Here is a 13,512-nt window from a genome sequence, read left to right as displayed (position 1 = left end):
CAGAAAGTCTGGCTTGAATCCGGCCCTCGAGGACTGGATTTGCCCACCCCTGCATTAGAGGATGAAGTTTCTGTGCACACAGCAATAGTGTCTGCTGGATTAACAGCATCACATGTGTTCACTTACTTGAAACTGTTGGATTGCAATAACTCTCGTGTGTCACTGCCAATCCGCATGTTCTTTAAATGAAGACTTCAAGTAAACAAATGCCAATTTCAAAATGTATTTACAATAGAATGAATTCAAGATACAAATATTACAGAACCCTGGGCCAGTTCATAACCCTACAAACAACAGAGTCAATTGTCAGGGCATGAAGTCTGACCACCTAACTATCCCTTGGCCCAGTCTTTTATAGAAACACAGATGAAAATTATTGATGCTAATTCAGTCCAATCCAGTGCTTCTTCTTGGATGACCTCATCTTCTTCTTCCCGCCTCATTTGGTGTTGGTGCAGTCCTTCTTCTCCATTATCTTCCTAGATAGCCAGGTCAGAGTTCATTCCTGCCGAGGAACTTATCAATCACCAGTAAATTATGCTGTCACGTTTTACGATGGGGGTCTACCACTTTCTGTCTGACTGTCTCCTCCTGGCTCCAACTGTCTAAACAACATTCATGTCAAGGAAGGGTCAACTGACTTCTTATCTTTATTCAGCTTACTAAACATTCTACCATTCCTAACTTCTAAAGTGCTTATAACAGAAACATATGGTACAACACATGCTAACAAGATGAAATAATTCTCTTCAAAACCCTTCTCAGTTCAAACAGTTAGATGGTGATTAGGCTGCTGTGTTCTGCGTGAACAGGATTGGCAGCTTAAAGAGCCGAGGCCTGACCTCCTCTGATCTCCTCTGACCTGCTCGGACCTCCTCTGAGGTGCATCCTTCTCTTCATCTTTGTTAGTCGATCTGTTCAGTCACTGTTGGAAGCTGAGAGATGCTTTGATTGTTAGTGCTGTTGACTCTGTTGTTTGTAGGGTTATGAACTGGCCCAGGGTTCTGTAATATTTGTATCTTGAATTCATTCACCAGACTAAGAGCACATTAATATCAAATTAGGTGTCAAGGCCACATAGAGACAAAGCCAATGGGGAGATTGTTCTGGTTTAATAATGCCAGACAAATAAATCTCAAATAAATTACCTCCAAGAAACAAATTAAACTACACTTAGCTTAAATGCTTTCGTGTAAACAACCTATTTGATACTTTGAGAAATCCCTCAGAGTCTGAGTCTTCTTAACTAAAAGTTCACATGTTTTACTACAGTTGACGCTGCACAACGTGGGAAGCTCAAATGGAGACAAAGACACAGACATAGATGCAGAGACAGACAGATGTGGTAAAAACACACAGACATAGTAAGGATGACATCTATATGTGCATACACACACAACACAAACCACACACACACACACACACCACTACCATCACTGAGAGCAATCAGCTGATGTACTGTATGTACAGATGCTTGGCTATAAGATGAAGAGCATGAATAGCCATAAGGAGCAAATGGCCCCATGGAGGAGAAGGCTAGAGGAAAAAATCATGGTGACACGGAGTCAGCCTCCTAACAGAGCCGAGTAGAGGCGTGAACCCAAGGACAGAGCAGCCCAAGAAGTATAACAAAGTGTCCATACCTGAGGCACTGGAGACTGCTAAGCAAAGGCTCACAGCCCTGGCTACCCGACTAAAGAGGTACACAAGAGAAGTAGAGGAAAGGAGAATAAACAGGGTGTTCTCCATCAACCCGGCAAAGGTCTACTCTCAATGGCAGGGCAACAAGACAAGATGACATCAGACCCCCCCCCCCCCCCCCCCCCCCCCCCAGGGCTGAGACTGAACAATACTGGAAGAGTATCTGGGAGAAAGAGGCAACACACAACACTACTGCCCAATGGCTTCAAGACCTTCAGACTGAACACAGCCAACTCCCAGAACAAGAAAGAGTAGTCATCACCTTAGCAGACATCCAAACAAGAGTGTCCAAAATGAAGAGCTGGACAGCACCAGCAGGGGGTGCTGTTTTCAATTAATATTGAACACTTGGTGTGTTGCATTCACTTTACTTAAAATTTTGAACACTTGGGACATTCTAGTCACCTGATATCAACAGTGAGAAACAACCCATATTAAACAAATACAGGGCTTCGCCGATTACTAGCGTTAGCATGGCCTCACCGTCTGTTTCACCCGGTGTCTTTGTCTGTTCAGCGTGTGAAATGTTTAGTTACTCCTCTGCCTCCCTTAGTGAAGGGAATAGGTGCAGAAAGTGTAGTTTATTTATGGCTATGGAGGCTAGACTTAGCGAGCTTGAGACGCGGTTCTGCAGCTTGGAGTTAGCTGGAGTTGCGTCAAGTAGCCAGGATAAGCTAGCTGCTGTGGAGCCGCCTAGCGTAGCTACAGCTAGCGGTCCCCCGGCAGCAGCCGGCTAGCCAGGGCGGCTGGAGCACATTGACAGCACATGACGGTTCGCAGGAAGCGTAGCCCAAAACAAAGGCCCACGGTGCACCACCAACCGCTTCCCGTGGCTAACCGCTTTTCCCCACTCGGCGACACACCCGCTGAGAAACCGACCCTGGTAATTGGCGACTCTGTTTTGCGCAACGTGAAGCCGACTCCAGCGACCATAGTCAAGTGCATTCCAGAGGCCAGAGCGGGCGACATAGAAGCAAATTTATGGCTGCTGGTGAGACGTAATCATAAATTTGGTAAAGTTATTATTCACGTCGGAGCCAACGACACCCGGCTTCGTCAGTCGGAAGTCACCAAAATTAACTTGGAGTCGGTGTGTAACTACGCAAAAACGATGTCGGACTCCGTAGCATTCTCTGGTCCCCTCCCCAATCTGGCCAGCGATGAGATGTTTCGCCGCATGTCATCGCTTCGTCGCTGGCTGTCACGGTGGTGCCCCGATAACCAGGTAGCCTTTATAGAAAATTGGAGCACTTTTTGGTCTCCTGGTCTGATTAGGAGAGACGGTGTCCATCCCACACGAGATGGTGCTTCTCTCATTTCTAGTAATTTGGCTAATTTTATTAGATCCAAAGTGACCTGACAATCCAGGGTCCAGACCAGGATGCAGAGTTGTAGTCTTACACATATCTCTGCTGCTTCCTTTGAACCCTCATCTGCCAACAATAACATATTTAACACTATAGAGGTAGTCTCTGTTCCACGGTTAAACGTTCACCAAGCACAGAGCAGGGGAGCGGTCAATCACCATAATCTTATTAAAATTAATACTAAAGCACAAGTTGGAGAAACTAATATCACAATTAAGTGTGGACTGTTAAATATTAGATCTCTTTTGTGTAAATCCCTGTTAGTACACGACCTGATAGCGGATCATCACATTGATTTATTTTGTCTTACTGAGACCTGGCTTCAGGAGGAGGAGTATGTTAGCTTAAATGAATCTACTCCTCCTACCCATCTTAATTTTCATATTCCTCGTGTTTCTGGTCGAGGAGGGGGAGTGGCAGCAATCTATCACTCCAAGTTATTAATTAATCCCAGACCAAAACATGGCTTCAGTTCATTTGAAAGCCTGTCTCTTGGCATCACTCATCTGAACTGGAAGGCAGAAAAGCCACTTCTGTTTGTAGTTGTATATCGGCCCCCTCCTGGGCCACATTCAGAGTTCCTGTCTGAGTTCTCTGATTTCTTATCTGACTTGGTCCTTAGAACGGACAAAGTCATTATCATTGGAGACTTTAATATCCATATAGACGTTATAAATGACAGCTTTAGAAATGGCTTCATTTCATTACTTGAGTCAGTTGGTTTCCTCCAGCAGATAAACCAACCAACTCATAGCTTTAACCACACCCTAGATCTAGTTCTGACTTATGGTGTTGAGGTAGAATATGTGTCAGTGTTCCCTCAGAACCCAGTCCTCTATTGCTGAAGGTGCAGCAACCTCACTGAGAATCACGCTTGATTCTGTTGCCCCCCTGAAAAAGAAAATAGTAAATCAGAGGAGGTGTGCCCCCTGGTATAATTCACATATCAGGACCCTCAAGCAGAAAGTGCGAAGACTGGAAAGGAAGTGGCATTCTTTTAAAATAGACAGCTATCATGTAGCCTTGAAAGACTGTCTATTAGTTTACAAAAAGGCCCTTCACAAGGCTAGAACAGCTTATTTTTCTTCTTTAATTGAGGAAAATAAGAGCAACCCCAGGTTTCTTTTCAGCACTGTGGTCAAATTAACTAAGAGTCACAGTGTTTTAGATCCATGTATCCCTTCTTCCCTTAGTGGTGAAGACTTCATGAGCTTCTTCACTGATAAAGTTCTAGCTATCAGAGAGAAAGCCAACCAGGCCATCCCTACAACTGGATCATCACCAGATGTGCTGACTGTGGGAACATACAGGTTCTCCAACGAGCCCTTAAACTCCTTCAGCCCTATATATTTTTCTGAGGCGTCATCGCTAATTGAGAAATCCAAGACCACCACGTGTCTTTTAGATCCCATCCCAACACACCTGTGGAAGGATGTTTTACCATTGATAGGCAGTTCTATCCTGGACAAGATCAATGGTTCTTTAGTGTCAGGTTATGTACCCCGGTCCTACAAGGTGGCAGTGATTAAGCCGTTGCTTAAAAAAATCAGTGGATCCTGATGTGTTAGCAAACTATAGGCCTATATCCAACCTTCCTTTTATCTCTAAAATTCTAGAGAAGGTTGTGGTGACTCAGTTACTGGAGCACCTGTAGAAAAACAGCCTGTTTGAGATGTTTCAGTCAGGCTTAAAGCTCATCCCAGTACAGAAACAGCACTTCTTAAAGTTACTCATGATCTTCTCATAGCTTCCGATCATGGACTGGTCTCTCTGCTGGTTCTGCTGGACCTCAGTGCTGCTTTTGATACAGTTGATCACAGCATCCTGTTACAGATAGATACCAGTTATCTCATGTCCATGGTGTTCCCTCCTCATACAGTAGGGTTAGCCATGGAGTTCCTCAAGGTTCTGTACTTGGACCAATCCTCTTCACCTTGTACATGCTTTCCTTAGGGAACATTATTCGGCAGCATTGGATACATTTTCATTGTTATGCTGATGACACTATTTATCCATGAAACCAGAGGAGACAGAGAAGTTAGTGATGCTCCAGACCTGTCTTAAAGACATAAAGTCCTGGATGTCTTCAAATTTCCTCCTCCTTAACCCAGGAAAAACTGAGTTCATGGTGTTTGGTCCTGAACCCCTCAGGGATAGATTAGATCACATGATCACTCTAGATGGTATCTCATTAACATCTAGTCTCTCTGTGAGGAATCTAGGAGTAACTTTTGATCAAAATCTCTCCTTCAACTCACACATTAAATTAGTCTCTAGAAGTGCCTTTTTTCACCTGAGGAACATCACAAAGATCAGGAAGCTGCTGACGCGGCATGATGCTGAAAAGTTAGTCCATGCATTTGTTACGTCCAGGCTGGTCTACTGTAATTCTTTATTATCAGGTTGTCCAAACAACTCTTTAAGAAGCCTCCAGTTGATCCAAAATGCTGCAGCCAGAGTTCTGACAGGTATTGACAAAAGAGATCACATAACTCCTGTATGGCGTCGCTTCATTGGCTGCCCGTTAAATTTAGAATAATTTTTAAAACCCTTCTTTTGACCTACAAGGTCTTCAGAGGCCTAGCTCCATCCTACCTGGAGGAGCTAGTGATACCTTATTAGCCCAATAGACCGCTCCGCTCTCAGAATGCTGGTCTACTTGTGGTTCCCAGAGTTTCTAGGAGTAGAATGGGGGGCCGAGCATTTAGCTACCAGACCCCCCTGCTATGGAACCACTTCCCTGTCCAGGTAAGGGAGGCTGACTCCATTGCCACTTTTAAGATCAGACTTAAAACCTACCTCTTTGAAAAAGCTTTTGTTACTAATTCTGTAGTTCCAGTTACTATCATAGACAGATAGATTATCATACTTAGGGGGTTGTCTAATCGTTAGGTCACATCTTAGTTATGCTGTTATAGGCCAAGGCTGCCGGGGTCCGGAAACATGATAACCTGACAGGCCTCTGTCACCCCACTGGGTCATGGTTTCCTCTCCTCTCCTCTCCTTTCCTCTCCTCATCAAGCAGACTAGTTATGCTGATTCTTGTGTAGTTTTTCTGCCCCCCCCCCTCTCTATTTCTTTACAGGTATCGCCGCCTTCGGAGCTGCATAATGACCTCCGGCCCCGCTGAAGTGATTGTATATTGTATTTTTGTGTGTGTTTCTGAGCTCTGTGCCTCTCCTCTCCTCTCCTCTCCTCTCCTCTCCTCTCCCCCTCCCTCTCCTTCTCCTCTCCCTCTCCTCTCCCTTCCTCTCCTCTTTCCCCTTGTCCTCCTTCTCCTTCTCCTCTCCTCTACCTCCCCTTCACTCTACTTCTCCTCTCCTTTACCCCTCTCCTCTCCTCTCCCCCCTCCTCTCCTCTCCTACCTATTCTATCCTCTACCTTTCCTCCCCCTTCTCCTCTCTCTCTACCCAGCCGGCCATCAGCAGGAGGGTCCCCCTACATGAGCCTGGTCCTGCTCAAGGTTTCTTCCTGTTAAAGGGGAGTTTTTCCTTGCCACTGTTGCTTGTCTGGGGTCAGGCCCTGGGGTTCTGGAAAGCGCCTTGAAACAATTTTGATTGTATAAGACGCAATATAAATAAAGATCGATTTGATTTGATTTGATTTACCTCTCTCTCCATCCATCTGTCATGTTCTTTTCTCTGCACCAGGCCATGACTTCTCCCCAAGTGCTGTGGTTTCCACCTTTCTGACAGCTTCACATTAATCATTCTCACATCCCCAGGAAGATTGTTTCCCCAAACTCCCTGTACACCTCCTTTCTTTTATTCTATCTTTCTGGTTCTTTCTTTCCTGCTGCTCTTTTCTTACCCCTCATTAAAATGGTATTTATGCAACAAAATGCTGTTCTCCTTTCACATCATCTCTAATGGATGAAACCTTCTGCTGTGACTGGGATGCTAAAGCTCATAAATCTGCTATAAAATTCAATGTTTTCCAGCAAGCAGGTGAGAGATGATTTAAAGAGTCAGATAGGAGCAAATGGCTGTTTTGAGACTGCAAATGAATAGCAAACCACAATGCTAACTTTAACAAAATGGATGAATATTAACAGAAATTTACAATTTTGATATTTCTTGTGGAAAATTTTAACGACAGTGGCTGTTTGCATCCTATCCATCCTGCCTGCAGCTAAGGATCCCAACATGTCCTCACAGTCTGGTATTGGTTGTCTCTCTGCATAGATCTGTGCTGCTAACTCTCCTACTCACTACGAGTCATGGTTTCCCGAATCAATCAATCTTGATTTATATAGCATCTGTTACAATTAAAATTGTTTCTAGGCGCTTTATAGAATCCCAGGGCCTGATCCCCAACAATTAACAGTGGCAAGGAAAAACTCCACTTTAAAAGGAACAAACCTTGAGCAGGACCTGGGTCATGTAGGGGGACCCTCCTGCTGATGGCTGGCTGGGTAGAGAGAGGAGAAGGGGAGGACAGGTAGAAGAGAGACTAGGCAAAGATAATAGAAATACATTAATTATATTAATTCTAATAAACTGCCGGTAGAGTTGAGTGGGTCAGCGGGGTCGGCGGTCAGTATACAACTATGAAGGTGGCGAAACCTGTAGATGAATACAGGGGTAGAGAAGCAGAGAAACTACACAAGAAATAACATCACTGATCTACGAGGAGAGGAGAGGACTCCTTGGTTCCAGTCACTAAGCCGGGCCCAGGTACGGAAGTCGATAGCGTAGTCAGCAACGGGCCGACTTCCTTGCTTCACATTCAGGAGTTCCCCGGTGGCCTCCGGACCCAGAGAAACAGGCCCAAAAACCTTACGAAGTTCAGCAGAGAAGGTCTGGAACGAGGAACAGGCAGGCGTGCCCCTCTCCCACAGGCATGCTCTGCCAGTCAGGTAATTAATGGTAAAGGCGACCTTCGCCGCCTCTGAGGCAAAGGTGTAGGGCTGCAGAGCAAACAGGATAGAACAGTTCGTGAGAAATGGATTGCAGCCCTCTGGGTCCCCGGAATAACGCTCTGGGGCTCCCACCCGGGGCTCTGGAGCAGTGCCTGGTGGGGGAACAGGAACTGGAGGAGGAGGAGCTGGAGCAGGAACAGGAGCGGCCGGTTGGGTCACTTAGACCGCCAGCTGTTGGACCTGGGTGGCTACCGAAGTTAATGCCCGCTCCAGGGCCGACGCCGTCTGCCGAGCCTCAGCAGCATTGGAGGCTAGCTGGGCCTCGAATTGTTGGAGCCTCCCCTCCAGTTGGTCCAAGCGAGACTGAGGTGGTGACGAGTGTGCTGGGTCCATGTTTGGCCAGATTGTACTGTGACGGGTGTGATTAGGACCCAAAAGCAGCACTCTGGAAAACTGGACCGTGGTAATGACTTTTATTAGCACACGGGCAAACAGGAACTCAGGCAGACAAGGAAAAACAGGAAATAGTCCGTTCTTCAGGCTCAGGGCCTGCACAAAGTCTATGGGTTGCAGGCTCGGTGAGAGGGTCGAGCAGAGCCGGAATGCGGAACCAAGGGGGAAGGACGTAAATCCTCGGAACTGTGCAGTTCCGCTGACAGTGGGCAGGAGTGACAGAAAGGGTCTTACAGGAGAGGAGGCTGACGATGTAGCGGAGCAGACTGGGGACGAGCAGCAGTGAAGTCGGGGCCAAGCGGAGAAGTCAAAACCAGGTGAGCAGACAGTGTGAGGGTGATGTTTCACCCGCGCTGTTCGTTCACTAGACTCAGATCAACCACGCAAACAACAGGAGGCCTTGCAAGGGAGAGCTGACGAGCAGTTCAAGCTTCCTCTCTCAACTCCGTCCGTCTGCTGCTCGCTCTCCTCTTTTATTTGGTGCACACAAGATTTGTGTCAATCTGACCTCATGATTCCTTCTCCTCCTATCTCTACGACTTCCTCGTGTCCTTGAACATGGTACCTCCCAGTGCTGGGTACATAACAGCTTCAATACTTGATTCAAACACTCATACATTCCTTTTGATTAAACATTCTAAATCTACTTACTATACTTACTATAGCATTGAAACGATAATAGTAATAACAATAATTCTTCTCACATTTCCCTCCTGTTTATCGTTAAATGCATCTAGATTCTCATTGTCAGTATTACATCATTTCATTTCATGAAATTTAAATGCATTACGTCATTTTCCTAGAAACACATTTCTTACACTCAGAGTTCAACATGGGTACAGCTTAAGACATCTTAAACATTTCATTTACATCTTGCATCACATTTGTCCATTCTTCTTCTGATTCCTCTTCATCGTTGTCCAGTAGAGATCGTTCTTCCACCTGCAGCAAAGTACTAGTAACAGCTGATCCCACGAGCCGGCCAATGCAACCCCGAACAAGAGGTACTACACAGCAAGCTAGTATGGCTAATACTAGCAGCACTATCCCTATCATCATTCCTATCTTGAACAACAGTTCCCTCCACCTTGACAACATTCCTGTAAGCCAATCTGGTGGGGGACTACCATCATCAATCATAGCTCTCTGTAGTTTAGTTAAATTTTTCAATGCGCTATCTATCAGGTGACCGTCCGCATCATTCTCTGGGATGAACGTACAACAGTAATCTCCTACCATTGCACACACGCCGTTATGAGATCTAAGGCCATCCTATTCTGCATGGTCATCAGTCTTAGCGCTGTCATTTCTTCCTTGACTCCTGTGAGAGCAACTTTTGTCAAATTAGTAAATACTTTCAACCTGTAATCAACTGTTTCCAATCTCAATATGTTCTTTCCTACTCCTATCCACGGAAAGAGAGTCAAGGTCACTTTATCTCCGGTTGACCAATGCTTAAACTCTTGTGGTACATCTGTGCCCCACACTGAGTCGTGTGGTTTGAACTCGTCATTCAAATCTCTCCTGGAACGCAACTGTGGTGCAGATCTAGCATTAGCAGCATAAATTATGACTGTGTGATCCTTGAGGTGTACTGGAGCACACACCTCCTGGACACCTCTGTGTTGCTTCATCTAAGGTAAATAAACCACATAAGTGCCGGGGGTCATCAATACACTCCTATTCACACTGTTCGGAACTTTTATTTTGCTGTAGACACGTTTTCCGATAATACCGACCAGTTGAAGTGTTAAACTTCACATCACGACTGACTCCCAGTGTGCATGACGTATAAACAACTTTACAGACATCCTTGTGTAACGACCCCAAATCTCTACCACCACTCCGTGCATAACAGTATGTGTGATTTATTGCACCTAGCACAGGGAATCTGAATCTATTGGCTTTCCCTGCCATTGTCCGTAGTGGCTCTTGGGTGCAGTTGCTGCGAGCGAACCACGTTCCATCCAACAACTTGAGTGTGAAGTTCGTGTCACGGCTTAGCCCTATATGGACAAAGCACTGTCCTACACTCCCTGTCATTGGTTCAGCAGTTACTCGCGGTGTATGCACAGAAACTGGTAGCATAGAACAAACATAACAACGAGAATGATTCTGTGTCCGAGCTGTGAAATTAGCATAGCGCCACCATGTATTCAAACTGTAAGTGTGTGAGGACTCTGGATTTTGTTCTAACCACGAATGTTCTAAGTGGCTAACTACGGTGCGTTTAGCGCGCGCGTAGCTCTCATCCTGTCTCAGAGCATCTTTCTGTCCCTGATTACCTCCCTCCTGTCGGAAGTTCCAAAGACCAAAACTCACGAGTCCTGCCGTCACAGCACTCACCACAATTAGGAAGAACAACTTCATTTCCTTTTAGATCCTCTTCACAGGTTCCGACGGGGTTCAGCCGTTGCTGGACCTATACAGGCCGTCAGCCGTTTACGGAGAGTCCGCCACTGCTCCCTCGCCTTCACCTGGAAGAATTTTCTGTTTCTTACAATGGGAAAGGTGTATCCACGACAGTTTCCCATCCACTCGAACTGCAGTCTTTGTGGTCAGCTGTACTTGATAAGGACCTTCCCATCTAGGCGTGTTCCACCTCTTCCGCACAAACTTCTTCACCCACACGTAGTCGCCCGGTCGAATGGGTTCCTGGGAGGTGGAATCTGTGGAAGACACAGGACTAGGCAGAACATTTACAGTATTCACACATCGGTTAAGTAACACTTTTTTCAGATAATCTGCTATTGTTTCCTCAACATGTTCTAGCTCATTTGTTGTTGCAAAGTATGGTAGGCAATAAGGCCGCCCATATAATGCTTCAAAAGGTGTGATGCCTGTTTTCTTGTGTGGTGTTATGTGCATCCATAATTTCACCAGGTCGAGACAAAACATCCAGTTCTTTCCTGTCTCGTCCATACATTTCTTCAGTCTGTTCTTAATAGTACCGTTGACTTTTTCAACCAATCCTGCACTCTGAGGGTGGTATGCGCAGTGATTCTTCAAATCAATGTCCAAAGTTACTCCTACAGTTTTCACTATCTCATTTACAAAATGGCTTCCATTGTCGCTCCAGATGACCTTCGGGATGCCAAACCTGGGAATGATCTTTCTACATAGGACTTTTGCTACTGTCAGTGCATCTGCTTTTGCTGTGGGGAAAATTTCTACCCACCTAGTAAATCCATCTAACACTACTAGACAATATTGTTTACCTTCACATGGTGTTAGCTGAATAAAATCTAGAAAAACTGTGTGAAATGGATGATTTGGTAATGGTGTAGTGCCTGCAGGGGCCTTAAGGGCTCCCTGTGGGCTGTGTTTTACACAAATAGCACATTGTGAACAAAACTTTTTTGAGTAGGTATGAAATCCTATAGTATAATAATGTTCATTAACCATCTGTACCATCCCTCCTGTTGAGACATGGCATGGCCCATGGCTCACTAATGCTGCCCATTTATGCATATTCCGGGGAAGGATTGGCTTGTTTCCTATGGTTAATAGTCCTTTGTCATCCAGTTTGGCTCCTCGCTTCTTCCACATGGCCTTTTCTTTTTCTGGAGCACTTTGTTGCATTTCTTTTAGAATATCATTATCTGCAGGTTCTAAGGTAAATGATTCCTCATTATCAAGAAGTGTGTTGTTATTTGGTGCAGCCTTTGCGGCTCTGTCAGCAAAGGCATTGCCTTGTGAGACTGCGTCTGTGTTGTTAGTGTGTGCAGTGCATTTACATACAGCTATTTTGCGTGGCTGCTGTACTGCTGCCAATAACTTTTTTAACAGTTCTGCATGCATGACCGGTTTGCCGGTCGACGTTTTCATCCCTCTTAAATTCCATTGTTGAGCAAACACAAACAGCGTGGAAAAAGCATATTGACTATCCGTATAAATGGTAACATCTTGTCCTTTGCTTAGTTCACAGGCACGTGTGAGTGCGAGTTCTGCAGCTTGAGCAGAATAGGAAGAGGGAAGTGGTTTCGCCTCCACCACCTCAGTTGCTGTAACTACTGCATAGGCAGTTCTAGTGCGTCCACAGTCATCCTTTCTCGATGATCCATCCACAAAGAGTGTCTGTCCTGTAGTCAACGCGACATCACTAAGATCTGGTCGCGGCAGGACCTTGGTGGAGACCTCATCCAGGCAGTTGTGCTGGTGTCCCTCTTCTGCGGTGGGTAGCAGCGTTGCTGGGTTTAAGGTCGTGCAGCGACGAATCGTCAGATTCGGCTGAGACAGCAACACTGCCATGCAGGAAAGATGACGTGCTGGCGACAGGAATGCTATCTTACTTTGTAGCAGCAGTATTGACACTGCATGTGGAACTAGCAAAGTTAGCTCATGATATAGCACCACTCCTGCGGAGGCTTTTACTGCCTCAGATGCTGCCACCACTGCTTTAACGCATGGTGGGAGTACACAAACTACGGGATCTAGCTTGTGGGAGTAGTAGGCCACTGGCTGCCTCTTATCTCCGCGCTTTGCAACAAAACTGAAGTCATAAAGTCACCCTTGCAATCTACGACCTGCTCAAAAGGCTTCTGATAGACTGGCAGCTTTAACACTCCAGCACTTACAAGGGCCTGCTTTGTGTGTGTAAATGCTTCTTCAGCTTCAGGGGTCCAAGTTAACACATCAGTCATTGCTAAGGGATTATCATACATCAATGCTTGTAAAGGGGCAGTTATTTTCGCATAATCTAAGATCCATGATCTGCAAAAATTCACAAGTCCTAAGAATGACATCATCTGCTTCTTTGTTTTTGGTTTTGGGGCTTCAAGCACTGCTGTTTTCCTCGACTCGAGAATAGCTTTACCATTATGTGTCAAAACATGGCCCAGATAAATCACTTCCTGCTTCACCAGTTGCAGTTTGCTTTTGCTTAATTTATGGCCTTGAGCGGCTAGCCAGTGTGTAGCAATGCTAGCGTGTCTGACCAACAATCTGCCTCTGTTTTTGACGCCATGAGGATGTCATCCACGTAGATGAGGATTTGACTTCCACACGGAGGTTTAAACTTAGCTAACGATGACATCATTACCTGAGAAAAGATTGTGGGACTCTCACAGTAGCCCTGAGGTAACCTTGTCCAGGTGTACCTTCGTCCTTGAAACGTAAATGCAAACCAAA

The 13,512-nt window shown here is 45.6% G+C and overlaps 1 protein-coding gene across 1 annotated transcript; it reads right to left on the bottom strand.

The window, feature by feature from the left end:
* Positions 1 to 10,041: 10,041 nt before the first annotated feature.
* Positions 10,042 to 12,289, bottom strand: LOC130535470 (uncharacterized). Its single transcript, XM_057050535.1, has one exon. The coding sequence runs from the start codon at positions 12,208 to 12,210 to the stop codon at positions 10,825 to 10,827; it is 1,386 nt and encodes a 461-aa protein (XP_056906515.1). The 5' UTR covers positions 12,211 to 12,289; the 3' UTR covers positions 10,042 to 10,824.
* Positions 12,290 to 13,512: the final 1,223 nt, after the last annotated feature.

Source organism: Takifugu flavidus, chromosome 12 (genome assembly GCF_003711565.1).
Source record: "Takifugu flavidus isolate HTHZ2018 chromosome 12, ASM371156v2, whole genome shotgun sequence".
In the NCBI taxonomy this organism is placed as follows: Eukaryota; Metazoa; Chordata; class Actinopteri; order Tetraodontiformes; family Tetraodontidae; genus Takifugu; species Takifugu flavidus.
The sequence above is the reverse complement of the archived record's forward strand: the minus strand, read 5'-3'. Positions and strand labels throughout refer to the sequence as shown.